Genomic DNA, 23,349 nt, shown 5'->3' with positions numbered 1-23,349 from the left:
GGGTATAATGAAATTACAAAGAAAAGGAGCACTCATCACTGAAAGGTGACAAAGCTTAACCATAACTGTGAAATGAAGGAAGGTCAGAGGTGGTTTGATTAAAAGTATATAGATTACATGCAGGTTTTTGTAAATATGAAACATGATTGTTTGATTTTAAGGATTTAAACATATTTAGGCGATAATAATAATGTAAATGCATACAAACATTGTTCTTCACTGAAAGGAGACAAAGATTATCCATGACTGCAAAAGGAATGAGGGTCAAAGGTACTTTATTAAAAAGATGAGTATATAAAATGATAGATTTCATGTAGGTCACTGTAAATAAGAAACATAATTTTTTTCATGATTGTTAAACCAGGAGCATGCCAGGTTTAGTGAAGCTTAATTTGGCACTGTTTCAATACCAGTGACATGTTTTCAGAGCAAGATACATGTTTTCCTCGGCAGACATTTAATCTTTTGGAGCCTCATTGGCTAAATTGTCCAGGTTTTGTCCGTCAAAGCGTATACAGTGCCATCCTTCGCTGTCTGTGAGGTCCTGAGCGCCTTTAGCAGCGTAGAAGTCTCTGGCCGGGGTATTCCAGTCCAGCACTGATAACTGCAGCCGCATACACTGCTTCTCCTTCCCCACCTGAGAAACAGAACAGCCATCTTCTTCTTCATCACACTGGACATTATTTCTTTAAATGCGCTTTAGAGGCCAACAAACATCCTTGGTGTGCCCTATTGGCTCAACTTGCAGAACGTGTGTCCAATGTATGGGAGTCTTTACAGGATGTCGTCCCCTCCCTCTCTCTCCTTCCGGTCAATGTTTAGCTGTACTAGTCAAAAATAATCTTTAAAGAAAGCACATTCTTACATTAGCGACTTTGCACAGTAAACCCTTTCCAAATCCATTTCCTGTAAAGGTAAATCAATACAAAACATTTACAAAATGAATGAAACAGATATTGCAAGACCAAAGCAGTACATAAAACGTGTACTGCTTTGTACTTGAAAGTAGCCTTGAAAGTATTCGTGAGAACTTTCAAGGCTTTCTTGAAAAGTACTTAACACATAGTTTACCTCTGAATTCTGGCATCACGTACAGGTCCCCCAAAAACACTGTCGGCCCCTTCCATGTACTGTAAGTGTAAAAGTAAAGGGCATATCCAACTACTGTGAATCCTACATGGACAAAAAGGAACAAGCACTTCAAAGACAAGCAGAAAGAGTTACAGAAACATTGAAATGGCCACAAATAAAGAGGATTGTTTTCTTGTTTTGCATTTTTTTTAAATCATTATTGACCTTTTATTATCTGTGCTAGATGCCTATAAGTTTGGAGCATGCTGACAGGGGGAGATAACCATGGCTTTGATCAACACTTTACCATCTTTAGATTTATTCTCCTCAGGCACTTCTGCAACGAGGCATTCAAAGGAAGGATTCTGGCAAAAACCGTCCCGCTCCAGTTCTAAAGTAAACAAACAAACAGATTAAGCACCTAAAAGCAACATTTTACATTATAAATAATATGAATGATCTGCAACCAAGTGACACATCATAAAACAAGATTTGAAACATTTCAAAATTAATTCTCAACCTTTTTTTTTGTTGCAACTCTGCTCTTATAAGCTAAGATAATAACACTGCTACAAAATAGTCCATTAGACAAGAGACTAAGAAATTATTTGACTTTAGCACAACCAACTACCGCACATCTTTAAATTGGAAGGTTTCATGCAGACTAAGTTGTTAACTCATAAACATATTGAATGCATTTCCTACTTCAGTATGTGTACTTTTACTTAAGTAAACTAGTAATTCTTCGAACATCGGTAGACATCTATGTACAGTCAATAGTACAAATACTGCTCTACAATAGTGGTCAAAAACTCAACCCTGGTACCTTTGTATTGTACACATCATAGTCACACTTTGTACTGTCTGGCTGATGTGCTTATATTCATCGCTGCTTTCTAAACAGACCCTCAATTACTTACAACTCAACTTTAAACAGTTATAAAAGGGAGACAGCCTTTTGTTAGGAGTAACTCATACAGAAACTCAGCTTCCAATGTTGGAAAAGTGGAAACAAATCAGTGCCATGCAATCTGCCTCCTGATCCTGAAGATCCAAACTCACTGTAATACAGTTACTGATTAATGCAAACCTGTTTATCTTAGTCTCGTTGCAAAGTCTTGCATTTCCTATTTCAGGCTATAATAACTAACGGACACTGTAGCCTACACTTTAGACAGTGGTGGAAAAAGTATTCAGACACTTGACTTGAGTAAAAGTAATAATACCACACTGTTATCATACTCAATTTTAAATAAAAGTACTGCATCGAGAATGTACCTTAAATAAAAGTATGTAGGTACGATTAGAAAAATGTACTAGGAGTAAAAGATCTTGCAGGAAAAACTCTTAATTATTTCAAAGCAAAATTGCTGCCAATAATTTTCTGGTACCACTTGTGGTTCTTGTGAACTTAAATATAATGTTGGATGGTTTAATCTATACCAAAAAAAGCATTGTGTGTCAATATCTTTATTTATAAAGTTACTAGTAAATACATCTGTAAAATAGTTGTAGTGGCCAAAATGTAGTAGGCTACAGTAGAAGTAAAAAATGAAAATACTCCAGTTAAGTACAAGTACCCTCAAATGTGTACTTAAGTGCAGTACTTGAGTAAATGTACTTAGTTACTTTCCACCACTGCACTTTAGACAATGTCACACTTCAACATGCAAACCCAGTAGCACTCATAATTATAACTGATATGCTAGATATGATATGATAGATATGATAGATATGATAGAGCTCTTTCACAGACATTGATATCCAGAGTAGGAAAACACAGCATTTGTTTTAATTATCGATGCCATCATTTGCAGTGTTTGTCCAATACATTATTAGGAGCATTACCTTCATGGGATATCTTCACTTGGTCGGGCATTTTTTCATAAACCGCCAATTCCTGAGAAAAAGGGGGTTAAAACCACACTTTATGTGTCAATATGTATACAATAAATGGCGTAAGGCTCTTTCATTTAACAAATAACCTTAAAAGACGTTCAACCTAAAGTTATGGTTTCAACACACAGTGAAGTCAGGTCTATTACATTAGGCACAGTAAAGCAACATGTCAGCTTAACCCTCCTGTTACATTCAGGGTCAAATTGACCCGTTTGAAAGTGTGAAAATCTACGAAAAATACTTTAAAGTATTTTTTTTGTATGAAACTTCTTCTCCTTACCTTAATTAGTGCAATAAACAAGTACAATTAAAATGGTTCATGTCATGCATTTGGAACCCCCCCCCCTACATGTCTATATCACAGAGATGGTATTTGGGTCAATCTGACCCGGCAGTGCAAGTGGAGGCTAAAAAACAAACAAACACACACACACACACACACACACACACACACACACACACACACACACACACACACACACACACACACACACACACACACACACACAAGAAGGGGTCAGAGGGCTCAAATGGGATATACGGTATATATATATCATAATTTTCCACAGACAGAGAGAGAGACAGACAGACACAGACAGACATGACACAGAGAGAGAGAGAGAGAAACAGACAGACAGACAGAGAGAGAGAGAGAGAGACAGACAGTAGTGATGTGTCGGTCGCGAACGAGCCGATTCTTTTGAACGGCTGTTTGGTACGAACGAGGGGAACCGAGTCCTACTTGGTGAGAGCCGTTCTTGTTATCGTTCAATCGTTGGTCCGCACTCACTGCCTGCCAAAATCCACTCGCCTTTTAAAAAGCTTGATTTTGTTCCCCAAACGTATTCTGTGAAGACCCGCCCCTACTCTGTTTGGTAGGTTTCAGCACGAGGAGTGAGATGGGGTGGGTCTTAACGGAATACGCGAGAGAGAGAAGTCATAACAAGTGGTACAGGACAGGTAGACAACGTGTTTTTCGGATGGAAAATGAGCCAAACGCGAAAACGCAGCAGCATTTGGATTCACTTCAACCAAAACCCAGGCAGTGATAAAGCGCACCATTTGTAAAGGCAAAATATCGTTTAAAGCAGGATCAACAAATAATCTCCATCGCCACTTAAAAACACAGTATCTAATATTAAGAGTTGCATGAATTTCATTCAAGGCAAGGCAACTTTATTTACTTAACACATGCAGAGGGTAAATTCAAAGTACATTCACTGACATGATGACATGGATATGGCGCCACCTTGTGTCATGTTTACAATGCCGATTATTGACATTAGGTCTGGCAATACAGTCAATCATTATCCTGGTGATTATTTTGCAGATAAACCTAGTAACCTTAAAAAAAACGGCTCTTTTGAACGGCTCTTTGAAAGGAACGGAGCCATAAGATCCGGCTCCCTTCAAAGAGCCATAATTCCCATCACTAACAGACAGACAGACAGAGAGAGAGAGAGACAGACAGACAGAGAGGGAGAGAGAGAGAGAGAAACAGACAGACAGAGAGAGAGAGACAGACGGACAGACAGACAGAAACAGACAGACAGACAGACAGCACCTGGCAGTGAAAGTGGAGGCTAGAAGGACGGACACGCACGCACGCACGCACGCGCACACACACACACACACACACACACACACACACACACACACACACACACACACACTTTCAATACAAATCCTTATGACTAATTTGGCTTGATTCTAAGTGAACGGGTCAATTTGACCCTGAACAGAAGAGGTGTCTCGTCTCTATTTATCAACATCAACCAATTGGAAAAAAAGTTGGAACATTTTAAAAGTAATTTAAAAAATGTTATGTTATGCAAAACTAATGTATTTTATATCAAGGTTTTTCCAATGTAAAAAAGAAAATAGAAAAATGTGTTTGAATGTATATGTTTTTGTGAAGAACGAGTGACTTATTCTAATGGAACCATGATCTGTGAGAGGTGAATAACACAATTGCACTAAATATTGATTTCATTGATAGTAATAAAAGGTACAAACTATGTACAAAAAAAATCTGGATTTTGGGGCTTCTGACCATTTTTGGATAATTAAACATGCACTGGGTCAAATTGACCCACGAATATTATTGCTGTTACAAAAAACGAATATAACAGGAGGGTTAACAACCCAAAGCTCACCAATATCATTCTCGATATTTCTTTGCAGTCTTCTTTTGTTGCAGCTCGTACTTTGAAATGCATCTTTGTTGCTAATTCTCTACACTTCACTCTTTATCCTGACTTCTTCACTGCCTTGTTCCTCAGAGAGACGTCAAGTGACTACAAACAGTAACCGCGTTGACTTTTTTGCGCTATACCGGAAGTTCCGGCTGGTCAGTTTTCTCCTTCAAAATAAAAGATCAGTCAATTCGTGTAATTTAGGCGTAGGCTCCACGAGGACGAAAACGGGTTGAATCCGCATATTTCTCATGCGTATAGCCCTTTAAGCTCGACGACGCCGTAAGGGAAACGTAGAAACATACCCCGCAAACGACAACGGGTCCAAAGGTGGATAGATCTGGGAACGGAGCGCTCTGGGGGGTCCAACGGGGCCGTGGGGTCGCCTATACGGTCATGCGTTTCATAGCCCCGCCTCTCCCCGCCTCTCCCCACCTCTGCTGCTCACCTCCGCAAAAGTACACTGCACACTGAATTCAGATTATTTATCTTTATCTCGATATGAACATAAACGCGAGTGAAGTCTAATCTGACAGGACGGAGACACGCAGCTCCTCCGGCTGTGAAGCAGCGAGAGCAAAACACACACTTCAAGTCAGATCACCACCCTTAGCTATTTTAATTACCTCTCAAACTACCTAAACTAGTTATAAATATGTTTATTTTTACTGTCGGGTTTACTTACTGGATCAGCTGCTGCATGAGGAAGCATGAAGATTTAAACTTTAACACACATTGACCGGCGAAAAACTCTGCGCGGTTCCCTCGGCCCCCACCCATGGATGTGCCCCCACCGCGGAGAATAAACAGAAGTGCAGCCATGACAACCATTCTTCTTCGCTGCTTTTGTGGAGGAAGTTACAGCGCCACGTACAGGTTCGGCATATGTACTGCAGCTTTTCCAGCGGTTGGATGTAAACGGAGCCGTCTCGTGGAGCTTGACACAATCCGGTGTACAGTGGCGTCGCCTGGCCTGGGCATCCGGGGCTTTAGCCCCGAATGTTTTTTCTGTAGCCCCGGACAATTCTCCCTCAATAATATAATACATTAACCGTGCTTTACGTGAACCTCATCATGACACAAGAGAGGACGGCAACACTGTCATTTCCAGCGACGTGCAGTCAGTGGAGGCAGGGGAGGCAGAGCCTCACCTGTCATACTCCAATGTAACGGAAAAACAACTAAAGAAAAACGAAATAGTAATAATAATAAAATGTCTCCACTGATCTGTGTTGTAAGTGTGATTTCTGTATGATTCTAATCGCTTTTTATAGTCAAAATCAGCAAATTTGCCGAACTCCGCTACGGGAGCGATGACAAGTGAGGCAGGCACGTGCTCTGCCTCTCGTAAGCCCACAGTAACTTGCTGGAGCACGGGCACTAATTTAGCGCGGGCACTTATTTTGTGAGCGCGCTCAAGCCAGTTACCGTGGGGTGAGGTGAGGCACAGATGAGATCTGCCTCACCTCAGAATGCGTCACCCCACAGAAACTGGCTGGAAAGCGGGCCCTAAGCACATGCCTGTTCCCATCTCACTGTAGGTCACCAATGTAATGTATGTAGATCCCTTTATTACATTTATCCTCGCCATCCATAGTCTCTAAATAACTTATTTCACGTATATATGATATTTAGGCTCGCTGGTCTCAACGGCAATGAAAATGCACCAGGGGAGGCAGCCATAACCTCTGCCGCACTGAAGGGAGCGCACGTGAGCCCACAGGTTATTGTTGCTACTGTAATTCTACGCAGAGACGGTAGACGTAACAACAAACTAGACTTTTGAAACTACAGGAAGATAAGGAGGACTTTTACAAAAAAGTAATAGAGATTGTTGTCCAGAAGGATAGCATGGACTTCATCTTCAAGTCAAGGTAAGACCACATTTGTAATGAAAATGGGATCTTACTAAGAAAGAACAATCCAATATTTAGATTTTGGGTATCCTTTTGTTGAACGGTCTGTTTAAAATGAATCGAAGCATCAGACTAAAAAAGCTTTTGAAAATAACCGAATATTTCGATTAAGGTCAAAATATAATATTTGTAAATCTGACTCAGTGAGTCAGTGCCTCACCAGCCATGAACCTCACCGCACGTCACTGGTAATTTCCCGTGTTCAGTGAATGCAACAGAGGCATGACACCAGACCAATCAGAGAGTTGCATGGAAATAAACGTGTGCTTGTGTCATTCAAGCTCGGCTTTGTGTGTGTGTGTGGCAATAGCGCATTTAGTGTGATAGAGAGAGAGAAAGGGAGAGAGGGGGAGGGAGGGACCGCTGCCAGCAGGGACCTGTTGTTAGCATCTGGTTAGCTAGCTGCACTAACGGACATAAGGAGCTGTTTCCACAAGAAGCTGGAGGAGAGTCCTCTCCTCTCAGACTGAGAGACTCAGGTGAGCTAAAGGACTCTCTGAGTGTTTAGATACTTAACTTTAGTCTAAGTTATCTCAGTGGGTCTCAAACTGTTTGGTCACAAATTATTCAAAAGATTATTTCCGCGGCACACCTTCATATGATCATTATAGTTATAAAAAAAATAAGAGAATAAAGGGAAAACAGTTATGAAATACTATATGGCAGTAAAACAAGAATAGAGTTTAAAAGGGGAGTGATTAGTAAAATATCCATAAAGAAAAAGTACATCTGTTTACAGTTCTGTTTCATATGGGTGCTGAGAGAGGTATCCATAGATCTCTTCATTTTGCTCTCAAAGTGCACCAGATTGATGCTTTTAACTTCAATATTTAAAAAGAAATCTTCCCGGGGGAGCATCCCCCCGGACCCCCCTAGAGGAGGTGAGGTCTGCCCCCCACTCATAAAAAATACCACTTTACCCCTGCCTATATGCCGTGAGCTGATTATCGAGCCTTTATTGTAACAGTCGCGGGTGTACTGTGTGTGTGCGTGTGGGGAGTGTTGCAGTAAAAAATGCCACTAGTGCCGCCGCCACTGTGGGCTAAGCCCCGAATGTTTTCAGGCCCAGGCGACGCCCCTGCCGGTGTATATTGCGTGTGGTCGGAAGGTTTTTTGCGGTTGCGTTTGCGTTACTCCGATGCGTTTTGCCGTATTTGTTCTTGTGGAGCCGGGGCCTTAAAGGTCCCCAATTATACTGTTTTTCATCAATATATTATAGGTCTCAGATATATACAAAACCTGTCTCTGAAGTGTTTGGCTCGAAACACCAAACAGATCATTGTAGGGGGGGGGGTTACCTTGGTTGGTGATTGGCTAATGGTTACACAAGCCAAAAAATCGTTATGACATCACAAAGTGGCCAAAATCTGATCAGCTCATTTTCGGACAGGTTTTTATATAAATGGATCAGGACAAAAAGAGAGAGAATCTTTGTTCCTGAAACTTTCAGAATCTTTTTACACAGAGGGGACACATGTTGATGTAGAAAAGACATGAACAAGTGGATTTTGCATAATAGGTGACCTTTAAAAAAAAAAAATGTCTACATAACCCTGTTATTCATTTTAATTGACTATTCAAATTAATATTAGGCATAGACGTTTTGAACACTACGAATAAATATGCAAAGAACGTGTTAAATGGACCACCATTACATGTCATATAGCGCTCCTCTCTGGGAAATGGCACTATTTATATACTTGATAAATAACAGGCTGGTATTCAAGTAATGATTCTGTCATGTGGTAATGTTTTAAAGCAGACACATTCTTTGTACAGAGATACATTATTTCCTTGGCTGACTTTTAATCTTTTGGAGCCTCATTCTCGAGATAGGGTATTCCAGTCTGAGTTGAACATATATGTAAGGACTTTTCAGTGTTATTGTTACTTTTACTGAGGAAAAAGCTATTGGTATTTGCTGACAAAAAGCTACAGAATAATGCATTTCTTAGAATTATAATAGAAATATAAAAACACACCAAGATAGAGAATTTCATACAAAATCTGATTTATTTTAGAGTAAAAAAAGAACATGAAATCAATTTGAATATAAGCTGAAACATCTCACAGCTGGACCTTAGTTTTCATTGGGCATTAACATATTTACAATGTCTAGTCACATTTGCTCTTCATCAGTCAAGAGCTCAGATATTCCCCTTCATACCACTCCAGAGTTTACCCCTTTAAGTTCAACCCAAACAAACCTCCTTGTGTGTTCAGCGGCATCAACACGATAAAAACTACCTATGAGAGTCTCAGTGAGGCGACTGCGTGCTCGCTCCAGGAGACTCCGACCGGTCGAGCTTCATGACTGCTTCTAGAGGGTTTGAGGAAATTGACGTTGGTAGCACCGAGCTCTTAGCCTCCAAAGAGGAAGAGGCAGACGAGGGCAGAGATACAACAATGTACTTCTGCATAGGTCGTGTCCCCGTCAGTCCGGAGCCACCGCCAGGCTCCAGTTTGACCAGAGGCTGCAAGGTGGACGTGGCGCTGGGAACAGTGCTGGTGACTGGGGAGGGGGACTGGGAAGAGCTGAGGGTGATGACCTAGAGGGAAGGCAGAAGGACAGATTTGTGAAGAGTTTTATAGAAAAGGATTTCAGTAAATCTCGTAAGGTTGAACTCGAGACCTATCAGGGTATATGCAGGAATCCTGAAGTCAAATGTAATACCTTTTAAGACCTTTTTTAAGACCCTTTCCATACATTTTAAGACCTCATCGCCACTTTGAGTTTTAACCGGTTACATTGGCGACACACTTTACCTCACATTTACTATATACAGTATTGATTGTCCTTCCTCCTTATCTTCCAACCATTTGGACGCAAACTTGCATTTCCCCATAACGATGTTGTTTAACAACCGGCGTAAACGGACCTTCGCGCGCTATCAAGCAGTGAGCGTGCGATGTCCTGTTCAGATGACGTCAAATCCAACGGGATGCCATAAATAAACTACACAGAATCACACTACACACCTACGCAATGATTACATTCAGGCACACTGTAGAATACAACCTCTTTGGACAATTTATATACTTATTGAAAACAAGCTACAAAATGTAATACCTTGGAAAATGCCGTTTAATACTTTTTAATAGCCTTAATTTTCGCTAAATTGATTTAGCAACTTTTAATACTTTTTAAGACCCCGCGGACACCCTGAATAAGACTACCCTTATAAAGGGTTTACGAGTAGTTTGTAATTCATTTATTAATTAGGTTGTGAACACTTTATAAATCATTAATAAGCTTTTATAAGACATGAGATAAACAGGGCAACTGGGACCGGTTGCTTGCCAAATAGTGAGCCCACATTGATCTGTACTGCTAAGTCTTATATTGGCTACCTAGCTTACTTCATCTTCTTCATCAGCCAGCATCCTTGGTATCTGTTGCTCACTGAGTTGATTCTCGCTAAGTAGCCAATATAAGGCTTAGTCATCTTGCTAAATAGTGAGCCTGTGTTGTAAGGGTAGTCTTATTGTAAAGTGGTACCCAAATATACTTATATACACACACTCAGACACATTTGTACATATGCACACATTAAGACATAAATAAAAGCATAACAATCAATATATACAAAATAACAGTCACTTCAATATCTTTGGGATTTTAGAATAGGCTAGAGAAGGTGCCCTGGGAAGATTACCAGAGAAATGTTGAGATGATTGGAAAACACAATCACAATGAAAGTACCTGCTGGCTTGAGGAGGAACCTGCACTGGTCGTCATCACAATGTACTTTGTTGCCGGGGGAGACGGCTGTGAAGGGGTCCCTGGTCGAGGGGACATCAGGGTGAGAGAGCTAGGGACCTTGATGATGCTGGGAGTGCGCGGCCCACTTTGTGAGACAGTGAGGGTCGGCCGAGGCTGCGGGGAAAGGATTCATCATTCATAAATGAACAGCCATCAATGAAACGCTTCACTTCAACACCTTCAATTTTAAAGGTCCCCTATTTGACTGTTTTTCATCAATATATTATAGGTCTCAGATATATGCAAAACATGTCTCTGAAGTTTTTGGCTCCAAACACCAAACAGATCATTGCAGCATCCCATAATCCTCTCTGTTTCAGCCCTGTTTCAAAAGAGCTGATTCTCTGTCTGTTTCTTTAGATGAAAATAAGGAGCCACTCCCCACGCCCCTCTGAGAGATGGTTACAAAGAACTCAATGGTGCTCTAGGAGGAGATTTAGGTGATAAGGTGGGGCGGGGGGGGGGGGGGGGGTACCTTGGTTGGTGATTGGCTAATGGTTACACAAGCCAAAAAAACGTTATGACATAAAGTGGCCAAAATCTGATCAGCTCATTTTCAGACAGGTTTTTATATAAATGGATCAGGACAAAAAGTGAGAGAATCTTTGTTCCTGAAACTTTCAGAATCTCTTCACACAGAGGGGACACATGTTGATGTAGAGAAGACATGAGAAAGTGGATTTTGCATAATAATCAATGTTTGTATGCATTGAAGGTACCTGTGTGATTGTTAATGTTGTTCTGTTGACTTGTTGAGCTTGCAGTGCTGCTTGAGTCCTGGCCTTCATGACATGGGAGCAGAGCATCGGTCCGAGGTACCCGTAGTCCATCCGATACTGCTCCACGCTGTCGGGCTGAGGTCGGATCTTGGCAATAACACTTGCACAGTGTTTCTTTGAAAACAAAGCATATTTTGTACAAATGAAACAGAATCCCGGTCTGATAGAAGAAACAATTGCTGCTGAATGTCATGTTGTTAAAGTGAAACACTGTGACTTATAGTATACATATTGTATTACCAGTAAGAGGCTTTGAACGTGGTCAGCTCCTATCTTATCAATATTAGAGACCACCGGTCCTTCCATCACTGCTTTGATGCGAGCACCCTCTACAGTAAGCCGAGGAAGGATCAACGTCTTGATGACCTGCGGGGGACAAAATCAGGAGGTTGGTGCGGATTGAATAAAAGGTCACAATGATAAAGACCAGAGGAAAACAGAATGAGACTCACATCCGGTCCGAGTTCAGCCAGTCCAGCGATGCAGCCGTAACGTGTCGTCCACTGGGTTTTGTCATCCAGCCAACTCTGAGGAATCATGTCAGCCTGGTTCAGTATGTGAAGCGTTATATTATATTTATCTAAATGATCCCCCAAAATGTAATGCATCTGTGACTGGAATTTTTCTTCTAAAACTATCACTGGGTATTTGATTTCGCATTTCTTGGGGTCAGGGAAATTGGCAATTTAAAAATATACGTTATCAATTATTACAATTTCATAAAGAATAGAAGCAGGGTTCATACACTTTTTCACCAATGATTTTCAATGACTTCTCCATGACCTTTACCTAATTTTCCATGTCCAAAAAAATTACTCTTTCTCAGCGGTACCACTGAAAATGGTTTATTTTAACATGGAACAGGAAAATAAGGTCTGCATATGAAACATGTTGTGCCTATCTAAAACAAATCAAATAGGCTTACTAGCTTCTACTAAAATCTCTCACCAGCAAAATACCTCGACAGTTAAATGCCATTTTACGTTTCATTACTATACAGTATTTATTATCGTTATAGTATTACTATTTCGGCAATTAGATCAAATATAAATTATATTTGATGCAACCTTAGTTACATTTCCATGACTTTTCCAAAACTTTGGGAAAAATATTGTTTTCCATAACTTTTCCAGGGCCTGGAATTAGCATTTTGAATTTCCATGACTTTTCCAGGTTTTTAATGACCGTAAGAACCCTGAGAAAGCCTTTTTTCGTCATTGTGCATAATACATCAAAATTAGAAGTGATATTCCTGATCAGTGCAGTTAAAAGACACAGAATATAAACAGGGAACACACAGCAAAAACGTAATGTAAAATAAATAAATACAATGTAATTGTCCACTAGCATAAGAGTAGAATCAGAGTAAATCTTATTATTGAATTATTATGATCAAAAGACATTTCACGGCCCAAGTGACCGATTATCTAGAACCTGACCGTATTAACTCAACTTGTCTGAAACTCAATATTTTGTGAGGAAACAATACAACACAATAACCCACCTTAGTAAAAGTCTTGGTGATTCGGGACTGGATGTTATTGGTTGTTGTGCTGAAGGTTTTACAACTCTGGGCCATGAGGCGAGCGGCGAAGTCTCGTAGAGCCCAGTGGTTGTCCACATCTGGTCGCAAACACAGCTGCTTACTCACAATACACGTCACCACAGCTGGGATGAGCTCATGCAGCTGCAAATACAGATAGAAATATGTAACGTTAGAATAATATACTGAGATTATACTCCACGACTCGACCACGGATGAGCGGGAGAAGATGGATGGATATACTCCTTAAAAAAATATTATAACATTTTGTTTTCTGCACTTACGTATTTCTCCAAATACAGCGTGGGGTTGTCCATGAGAGCTTTGACCATCCGCATGAGATAGATGAGCAGAGCCAGGTTGTTTTGCACCACATTGACACGAACCTTTAATGAGAGCATACAGTCAGTATATTCAGCAGAGATACACTTATTGATTATTTGATACGAGGGGAATGATGTTTGGGAAAAGATGCTTACTCCTTCAGAGATAAATGTACTGAATCTTGGAAGCATCTGATACAGTCCAGGATCTGTAGCAATGCTCTGTAAAGCCTCCTGAAAGAGACAAGAGGAAACATGCCAAACAAGGTTAAAACTACCGGTAGATCATTTTGAAAATCAATTATGTTATTGCGCATTTCTCTTATGTACATTGCCTTGTTTCTTATGCTGCTGCAACGCAAACATTTCCCAAATTGGGATCAATAAAGTACCTATCTATCTATCTATCTATCTATCTACCTATCTATCTATCCATCTATCTATCTATCTATCTATCTATTCATTCATTTTACTGCAAAAGTGTTCCCATTTTTTATAGCTGATTAATAAAACGTACGATCTCTTAACAAAACAAGAAAAAGGTAATAGTTTCTTTACTCAGCATGTGTGTAATAAAACATGTATACAGAAAGGCCGGACTTACAGCTCTCTTGGCTTCACAGGAGCCAACACAAGCTTCTGTGATTTCCTTGTAGTAGAGCTGCTGTTCCACAGAGAGCTCATGGGTGCTGCGAGGCTTCAACCTTATTAGACCCTTATCCTTTCCTGAAAGAGACAGAGCATAATGGGGACGAATTAGGGAGGGAAGAAGGAAGCAGTTTGGCAGAAGAACTATATAATGTAATATAACATAAGAGTCTGACCTTTGCCATCAGCAGCTGTCATCCCCTTGCCATGAATCATACCCTCCTCCTCCTGACCAGGTTTGACCACTTTGAGCGGCTCTGTCGATTCAACCTTTTGTTGCTCTTTTGGTGCTGAAATGCAACAACAAAAAACCCCAATTTTAAAATCTTTCATCCAAGGTTTTTAAGTGTCTTTTATAGAAAAGATTCTAAACAAGGCTTACCTGGTGGTGGATTTTCTGGAATAGAAGGTTGCACCCCCTCGATGCTTAACCAGTGGGCTGTGAATAAGTAAACAAGTATGGTTATACAAGGTTTAAGTAAAGAAACAAAACATGTTTTATTCGGGAGTATAAGGGCATGTAATAGTGATGATATGGATACCTTTGAGGGACACATCTAGGGGAACTCTGGGCAGCGGCGTGTTAATAATGTCACTGAGGTCGACTTCCTTTTCCTCATAGAAATGAAGCTCTCTCCCACCACCGCTTGCAAAGCGAAAAGGGATAAACTCTTGGGTCTGGAACCCATACAGCGGCTATAACGAGAGGAATTTAGTCGCAGTTAGTTAAGACATTTAAACAAATCAAAAAGGCACCAGCATCCATTCAGTGGTGCTTAATCAAGTGATAAAAGTTCTCCCTTACCTCCACGTTTTTTAGTTTGAGAGCATTATCTATGTCACTGGTGGTTAATTTACGTCTCTTTCCATGATGCATGAATTTGAGCGCATCCTAGGTAGAAAAAACAAAGTAAAGAAATCAAACAAAATGTAAATATATAGCTAATTTATCACAAAGACATTCAAGATTGTGGTTTCAGAGCAGTTGGCAGAACCACAAGAAAAGTGTCTGCTTCAATCATCTGGGATTTACCTGTGCAATTTCCTTTATTCTGTAGCTGACTTCTTCACTCAGGGCCGCGCAGCTTTCCTCCTGCAGCTGCCCCACTCCCACAGACTCTGCCATGGCCTTCATGGACTCTGTGGGCACCGTGACCGTGCACTGCTTCGGCCGACGTTCCTCCGCCATGGCTACAAAAAGTTCACAAGTTTGTAAATATCACTCTTCACAAAAATACAATCTAATTAAAAGCAAACTATTCCACTTATTCAGGAGACAGCCGTGTTCTTCAGGTACAACATTAGAATAGATCACTGCCATTAATGAACACTCAATGGGTCTGAAGCCACAAACAGCATTCATGACGTTACAGTGAAAGCCTTGATGTAGTTGTGAGACAAACATTAAATATAACCTTTAGTCTACTTCTATAAGCACCATTGTAAGGAAGGGGCTGCAGGTTTTTATTGCAGGGATTATCATATGGAGTGGGTGTTTCACTGAAGTGTATGGAAGGTTTACCAAATGACAGTTAATGTTGCCTTGTATAAAATCTCTGTAAGAGACCATGTGGGAAACCCAATACATGAAGTGGAAGACGTGTCTATGGTCTAATGAGATCAAAATTACAAATCAAAAGAATGTGATATTTGTCATAAACCAAGCACCTCTTTAAGATAGATAGATGCTTTATTGATCCAAAATTGGGAAATGTTGTTACAGCAGCAATGTGTTCAGGCATTACACTATTTAAACAACAGTAACATATATACATGTCAGTATATAAATGACAGTTATGTAAAGTAGCTGTTGCAAAATGTTCATATTTATGGAGAGGGAGAAACTAAAACTATGGGGCAATAAAGCATGTTTCATACATGGTGACATAAATGAAAGAGGAAAAGAGTAATTCGTTTTGATAATGCAAAGGGTATTGGTTTCAAAACTCAAAATTACAGTTAATGGAACTTTCTGGAAAATAGTGAAGTGTCAATATGTTGCACAGACGGAAGGCGGAAAGCTGCCTCAAAAGACTTTTCGCTCATCAATGCCCCAAATTATGACAAATATCCACTTTGATTCAATAGTGTATCTTGTTTATAACTCAACATGAAAAGGTCCAGGGGATAAATGCATTTTTACAATGGTTTTATATACTTTAAGTGTGTAAACAAACACTGAGCTACACAGAAAGCGGGTAACCACTTTGACGGATAACAACCAACTAGCTTCATACACCACTCAAGCTACATACAAAGTATATTCAATCAAACGCAACAAAGTTATGCAAAAAATAAAAACAGCGTTCGTTTTAAATTCATTCAAACCAATGCATGCTTCTTTAATATTAACTTTCAGTGAGATGGATTTGATAAACGTTAGCTTGCATGCTAACAACTTAGCTTCCGTTGACATTTTACCTGTGTGAAGTTGTCCTCTCCCTTCTGAATTTAAGCAGGAATGTACACGAATAAAACCAGGCAATGTTAAGATTTGAAATAATATTTTCTTCGCAAAGCTAATTTTTCTCGATGAATATCCATCTCTTGATATAAATAACTAACTCATTTACGAATTGGAGCTGGGACCACCGCTCGTGAATTAGCGCTTATGTTCCATCGCCATTTTGAGTCACGTTCAGGGTTTGATCTCGCGAGACTATAATTGAGGAAATCACAGACAGAGCATCCGTTTGTTTGAAAAGTAATTTATTACAACTCGATTAAGTCACCGTTTTTTTAAATCTTAAATTCACGAATAGTACACTTGAATAGTAATACTTATATCAAAACTTAATTAAATGCCAGTTCGAACTACGGGACTCCCCTCCCTTTATACAACAGTCCTCCCCGGTGTCCGGACCGGAACCAATGTTATCCTCGAGATTACGGGGGTGACTTTATGGTGTAGCACCGGAGACAAATGTCAGGAGCGTGGAAGGGCATTGCAAGAAGCAATCATGTACAGATTTTTATTCCGGACTGTTTACACGGCTCGAAAGTCTTCTGTCCATGTCTATGAGGCGTGTGTGTTGCCAGCTAAATGTGACAAAGCTGCAGTTTTTAGGTGAGTGAACAGTACATATGATAAATTACAGCGTGACTGATGAACGTCCGCAACTACATAACAGGTCGTTAAGGAGTGTGTTCAGTTTTTGTCAACTAGATTATAATGTGCATTTCCAAATAGGTAGAAAATGTGTTCTTCTTTCCATAAAAGCTAACGTGTAAACTATTAGCTTATGATGGTACGGGACATTTCTGTGAGCATTGGTAGGTGTATAGGAACTATATTTTATTTAAAGGTCATAATAACATTGTATTGCACCCCATGTCCCATTCAAAGCATCATATAATTAACAAGAGTACACTCTTTTTAGCACATAATACATTGTTGTGACATTCTCATACATGGTTTTATAGAATCACAATATTTTCACCCCATTACAATCGTTTCATGTATACATCATGTGTGTATGTAACCTAATTCATGGCAATATATGTGCATAATTCTAATGGTGTGTGTCTCTATGTCCCTATGTATGTATTCATGTTAATCTCTGTGTATATGTTCCTGTATCTGTGTGCATGATCAGAGATCAGTTATTTTAGGTTTGACTTGTTTAAACTTTCAGCCAGTGTTTCACCTTTAAAAAAAGAAAGAAAAGTTTTCAGATCAGTTTGGGTTTCTATTTCCATTGGTAGGTCATTTCATATGTGTATTCCTTTCACAAAAACGGAATCTAAGGAATATGGTTCAAGTGACCCCCTTGTGACAGCCTGGATAACCCAACATCTCACTCACTTTGCTCAGTATTTCACTGGGTGAGAACAGGAAGTGTAATTGTAGCCTAAGAGCTGATTTTCTACTTTTTGTATTGCATTTTGTAGTATTATTATTACTCAAACTTGTTTTCTTCCTTACGATTCACACACGTATGATGATTAACTTAGTTTTCTTCTCTTTAATATAGGTTTGCAAATGGAGGGGGAGTCAAAGCCCTCAGCACATGTTCTGTCAGGCTCTGTGAAAAGAAAGACAATGTTGCCTCATCTATTGAAGAGGAGAAAACCCTTGCAGAAAAACCAGTCGACCCGACAGAAACACCAACTTTGGTGACACAGAAAGCTGAAGATGACAGCAAAGTCATCAAAATGGAGGAACAAAGGGAGGAGGAGCCGGTGGTGTTGAAGACGGAGGATGAAGGTACGACGCAGCAGCAGGTGGATGTTAAAACTGAACAGGTTGAGGCAACACCAGCAGAAGTGAACACTGTGGCAGCTAAGAGTGGGAAAGACAGTCTCCTTGATATTCTTGGAGGCATGAAGGTGGTTGTAACCAGTAAGAGGAAGCTCAGAAACTTGAATGCGTGGGAAAGCCAGGATTCTACAACCAACTCAAAGCCAGCAGCTATGGAGAGCACCATCAGTATGTTTCAGAAGGCCACCAAGGAGGCTTCATCCCCGAGGTGAGAGGGGGGGTTGAAATGTATGGCATCACAGCAGCAAAGGCACAGTGTAGATTAAAGTAGAAGGAGTAGACTTGCATAGAAAAAAAAGTAGCAGTTTTCTTTAAAAAGTCACTATATACACATGTCAGGTTGCATTGCCTTGCTGGAGCGCATGTTTCTTTAATGAATTTGGTCTTTTTACAACCAAAGTTCGATTGTTTGACCTTTGTGCCTTCACACTTTGAACTTACTTTACACCCTGATATTGATGATATCTGGTGTGTCTTTCACCATCTTCTTTTAATGAAGTATGCCGCCTTCTTCCTCTTCTTCTTCTTAGTGAGACTCTGGATCCTCAGCTGGTTGCCGCTGCGTCTGCTGCTGCCTCCACCCTCCCCGACAGCAGCCAGGCCGCGTCGGAGCTGCTCCGCCAGCTGAGGCAGCAACAGACCGTCACTGAGGCTCAGAAGAAAGGGGACATGAACAACCTCGGGTATGTATCCAGTATGTTAATGTTAATGGGTAATTATTTGGCTTGTGGTAGGGCTGTGTGATTATGGCAAAAATCATAATCACGATTATTTTGGTCAATAATTGATATCACGATTATTAAACACGATTATTCATTGACTTTGAAAACATCCATTTATTGAACTTTAAAACAAATACAAATAATAATTTGAACAGTATCTTTTTAACTGTTGATTACCCTGAACGTATAATTCAACTGAAAAACTAATACAAAAATGATTAAATAAATGATAAATATACATTTACATTTAAATAAATAATATCAAAAATAATAAATACCAATAAACAAGATCAACAAATATTTTGGAGCGCACTTCCACAAGCTACTAAACATATATAAATATAAAAATAAATGAGACAAAAATGAATTGGATCAAATATGTTGCAGTGCACTGTCACAACCTAGCAAAACAAAATAATCGTTTTTTTCGATTATGTTGTTTTCGTAATTGTGGCAGGCCAAAATCGTAATTGCGATTAAAATACGATTAATTGCACAGCCCTAGCTTGTGGTATTGTTTTCTATATTTGTACGCAGCAGCAGCTTTTATATTTTATGCTCCACAAATCTGGAGTAAACTTCCTGAACAGCTGACGTCTGCCCCAACAACGAGATTGTTTTAAATCAAGGCTAAAAACCTTTCTTTTTATTGCTGCATTTCCCAAAGGTCAATTCAATATATGTTGTTATTATATTTCTGCACTTCTTGCAGCATCATCTGTATTTACAGTATCGATGTTAAACAACCTTCTATCCTCAATAAACAAATATTTAACATTGACCTTAAATACGTTTGGGGTAAATTGTTTTATATGAATATTGGTGTGAAAATTAAGCAGTTTCATTATTAAAAAGTCTCAAATGTGATATTGTTTTTTGTGTTTTCATTCTGTATAATGGAAAACAAAAGGCATCAGTCTAAATGAATCCAACAATGTTTTTCTCAGAGACATCATCGCTGACATGAGAGTAGGAAAGAAACCCAACTGGAAGCATAGCACCCGGCCGGTCAATCAGATCCAGTTTGATGACGACGGTCCAGGATACACTCACGAAAAAAGAATCAACAAAGAGCTCGACAGTTCTCGGAAAAAGTAAATATCTCATCACATCTTTACTCGGGCAGCTTTTAAAATGGAACATATGCTTGAGATCTGTTTGTTTTTGTTTCTTTAGGAAGGTCTATTTGTCAGGGCCAAGGCTCAACATCTTCCGTCACACTACTGATAAAGATGGAGTTGAATCAGCAGTTGGTAATAAGCTATTTTTATGTTGTATTAAGACTGTTATTATGTATTAACTGCTTGCTTACAGTGGCTAAATAAATTGTGTTATTTGTGTATATCAGAGGTTTTCATAGGAGGGCTCTATACGTTTTTAGGGGAGGCTCAGTGTAAGTAACACCACGTAGAAAGAGATAGTTAATAGAGAGAAATACGTTTGAGGGAAATGTTATGTTTTTCAGATTCAGAAACAAAAGGAAGTCATAGGAAATACCTTTTTTCTATTTGTCCGTTATGACAAACATCAATATTAGGGTATCTTGGCTTAATTCTCGAGTGTCTATGGCATCAAAAAACAATGATGATCCCATAGGCATCTATGAATTGGGCAAAACTAAATAAGTAAACTAAGATGGGAGTCGAGGGGCTTCTTTTTACCATGCTTTGTATGAGGGGAGGCCCTTAGAAATAACTGTTGTACTGAAAATAAGGCTTCAATTGTGCTTATTGTCATTGGACACCATCAGGGTCTTGGTCTCTCCTAAACAGTTTTAATGTCCCAATGAAAGAGCTGTTGAAATGATTAAGGACTTCTGCCCATAACGCTGATGTGACTCTTCCACAGTCCGGCCAACTTTATGGGACATTGTTTTGGCTAATGATCTGTCTCTGAGCACCGAACAAACACACCGCAACGGGCTGGAGGAGATGATCCAGTGGACCAAAGAGGGGAGAATGTGGCAGTACCCAATCAACAACGAAGCTGGTGAGTAACACGTTTCAAAAAAAGAAAAAAAGGCAAATATACAGAATGAATGATGTAGTCAGCACAAAATGATACTCTCACGCAGGTTCACTCCGGTGCTACACATTTGATTTGTTTCAAGATTTCTGAACCAAACCGAAGATCACCTTCATATCTACACTCGCCATTCGGCGCGAATCACACTTTCTTTACTGAAACTCTCCTTCTCCTCCGTGCTCTCGCGAGACTTGACGTCACACTCATACACACATCATAAATGCACTTTGTTTGTTACAATACTGACACCTGCTGGTAATCTCCCAAAACATGTTAGCAATATTGTCTATGAACATAATCATTTTAACACAACAAGTTATGTTCCTAACCACAAGCAATACGCAACAGCAGCATATCATCTTCTACTACTGACGTTTAACTACTGAATAAACCTGAATAATACGACTGTATGCCACAATGACAGAATGACACTGACTGTTTCTTCTTACTCTCTGTTAGGACTTGAGGAGGAAGCCAGCGTCCCGTTCCATGAGCACATCTTTTTAGAGGAACACTTGCAGGAGGGTTTCCCCCGACAGGGACCGGTGCGTCACTTCATGGAGCTGGTGGTGGCCGGTCTGTCCAAAAACCCTTACCTCACAGTCCAACAGAAGAGGGACCACATTTCCTGGTTCAGAGACTACTTCCACCAGAAAGAGGACGTCCTGAAAGAGGCTGAAGTTTACCTCAACTGAGACAATTGCGTCTGTTTTCAACATTTGTTGAATGGGGACACATAAAAGTAAGACCTGTTCACTCAGCGGGGCTTTGCAACTACGATCATCTTTACCATTTCAGTTGGATTTTATCACTTGCAGGAGGCCTGTTGAAGTGGCATCAAGTCTGTGTCCTGGTATCTACTGTTTCTAAAATGTTGATCAGAGTTCTATAGAACCGCTGTTAAAAAGGCTGCATTTATAGATTGATTGTACAAAGTATACAGAAAGTTTAAAAGAGCAAAAACCCCACGGCTTATTTAATTTTATTCCAGTTAGTTACACACATTTACTGCATCACTGGTGATGTATTTAACCTTTACTTTCATAATCCAATGCTTATGCAGGCGATTTACTGGCTATGATGTTTCAATAGTGTGGTGACACAATAAAATAAAAATGATTTGGATTTTTTTGTATCGTGAATACCGTAATGCTTATATCTATCCAGTGGTTGTTGTTGTGATACACACAAGTAGCAAGTGATTAACTAGCTTCAAATATTGTTTTAAATAATTTTCTATCAAGGCACGTTTGCAGATTTAGGCTTCATTAAAAAAAGCACTGGACCCTTAAGTTGAATTGAGGTTTAAGTCATTCAATTTCAAAGGAAACTGGTGGATGAAAATATTTTTGTACTCTTTTTGTGTGACGGGTCAAACAAACACCTTTGATCGTGATTGATGGTGTTTTTGTTGGCAGGCTGTAATACAAGTGTAACTCATGTGCACAACCTAGGACCTCAGATCGGGTTTACAGTAGGAGCGTAATAAGACCTTGAACCTCGTGCCCTCTGCAGGGGAAGTGCTTTTAAAGTTAAAAAACATGTTAACAATGTACGGCACAGATTCCATCTGGTCTAAAAACACCCTCGGTAATCTATTGTCTGAGAACGTGTGGAAAACGAGAGCTTGACAGTTGAGAGTGCCTCGTTTCCACATTTTGTTCACTTTTCCTTAAACACATGATTGGCATGATAAGATTTTGGCAACACTTCTCTTCTTTTATGTGTATGAAGTTTCCCAATAAGACGTTTTTGAGTGTAAGGAAGAGTCTTACGCACAAATAACCCACTAGATGGCGCTGCTGACAGCTTTGGGACATGTGAGGGTAGGTTTTTTTAAACACTTTACAACAAAAATGGGATATTTCAAAAGAAAAAGTCTACCCTGTGCAGTAACTTGTCCGTACTTTATCAAAACCTTTTGTCAATTGAAGGGACTGTTTCTGATGTCAAAATCATTAAAAAGTTAATTGCCAAACACATTATTTAAGGTTTATTAAAACAATATATTTGTTGGAAATTAATCAAATATCCAGTTTATACATAACTCTCTCTTCAAGTAATGTCACATCTGTAGATAGATTTTTCCTATTAAAAACCACAAGGGACAAGGTGTGTGATATGTATCAATCTTGGATGTTTTGGTGTGACTTGGCTGTAGAGAAGATGTATGCTGAATATAACAAAACTACATGGAACTTGGC

At 39.7% G+C, this 23,349-nt stretch overlaps 3 protein-coding genes across 3 annotated transcripts; 1 reads left to right on the top strand and 2 right to left on the bottom strand.

Annotated features, from left to right (window-relative positions):
- Positions 1–260: 260 nt before the first annotated feature.
- sat2b (spermidine/spermine N1-acetyltransferase family member 2b) lies at positions 261–5,189 on the bottom strand. Its single transcript, XM_034139744.1, has 6 exons — positions 5,127–5,189; positions 2,920–2,971; positions 1,379–1,462; positions 1,072–1,173; positions 866–906; positions 261–637 (listed from the first exon to the last, which is right to left on the bottom strand). Exons 1-6 carry the CDS (start codon positions 5,187–5,189, stop codon positions 458–460), a joined length of 522 nt encoding a protein of 173 aa, XP_033995635.1. The 3' UTR covers positions 261–457.
- A 3,881-nt stretch (positions 5,190–9,070) lies between these two features.
- Positions 9,071–16,763, bottom strand: taf6 (TAF6 RNA polymerase II, TATA box binding protein (TBP)-associated factor). Its single transcript, XM_034140525.1, has 15 exons — positions 16,559–16,763; positions 15,171–15,328; positions 14,943–15,029; positions 14,680–14,833; positions 14,520–14,576; positions 14,314–14,427; positions 14,094–14,215; positions 13,646–13,723; positions 13,451–13,552; positions 13,128–13,310; positions 12,076–12,150; positions 11,864–11,989; positions 11,564–11,737; positions 10,785–10,958; positions 9,071–9,630 (listed from the first exon to the last, which is right to left on the bottom strand). The coding sequence occupies exons 2-15, from the start codon at positions 15,324–15,326 to the stop codon at positions 9,340–9,342; spliced, it is 1,893 nt and encodes a 630-aa protein (XP_033996416.1). The 5' UTR covers positions 15,327–15,328; positions 16,559–16,763; the 3' UTR covers positions 9,071–9,339.
- A 175-nt stretch (positions 16,764–16,938) lies between these two features.
- mrps31 (mitochondrial ribosomal protein S31) lies at positions 16,939–22,280 on the top strand. Its single transcript, XM_034140331.1, has 7 exons — positions 16,939–17,204; positions 18,112–18,606; positions 18,929–19,081; positions 20,068–20,214; positions 20,297–20,373; positions 20,969–21,109; positions 21,605–22,280. Exons 1-7 carry the CDS (start codon positions 16,939–16,941, stop codon positions 21,838–21,840), a joined length of 1,515 nt encoding a protein of 504 aa, XP_033996222.1. The 3' UTR covers positions 21,841–22,280.
- Positions 22,281–23,349: the final 1,069 nt, after the last annotated feature.

This window comes from Trematomus bernacchii, unplaced genomic scaffold (assembly GCF_902827165.1).
Source record: "Trematomus bernacchii unplaced genomic scaffold, fTreBer1.1, whole genome shotgun sequence".
In the NCBI taxonomy this organism is placed as follows: domain Eukaryota; kingdom Metazoa; phylum Chordata; class Actinopteri; order Perciformes; family Nototheniidae; genus Trematomus; species Trematomus bernacchii.
Note: the sequence above shows the minus strand (reverse complement) of the source record. Positions and strands in the feature narration are given on the sequence as shown.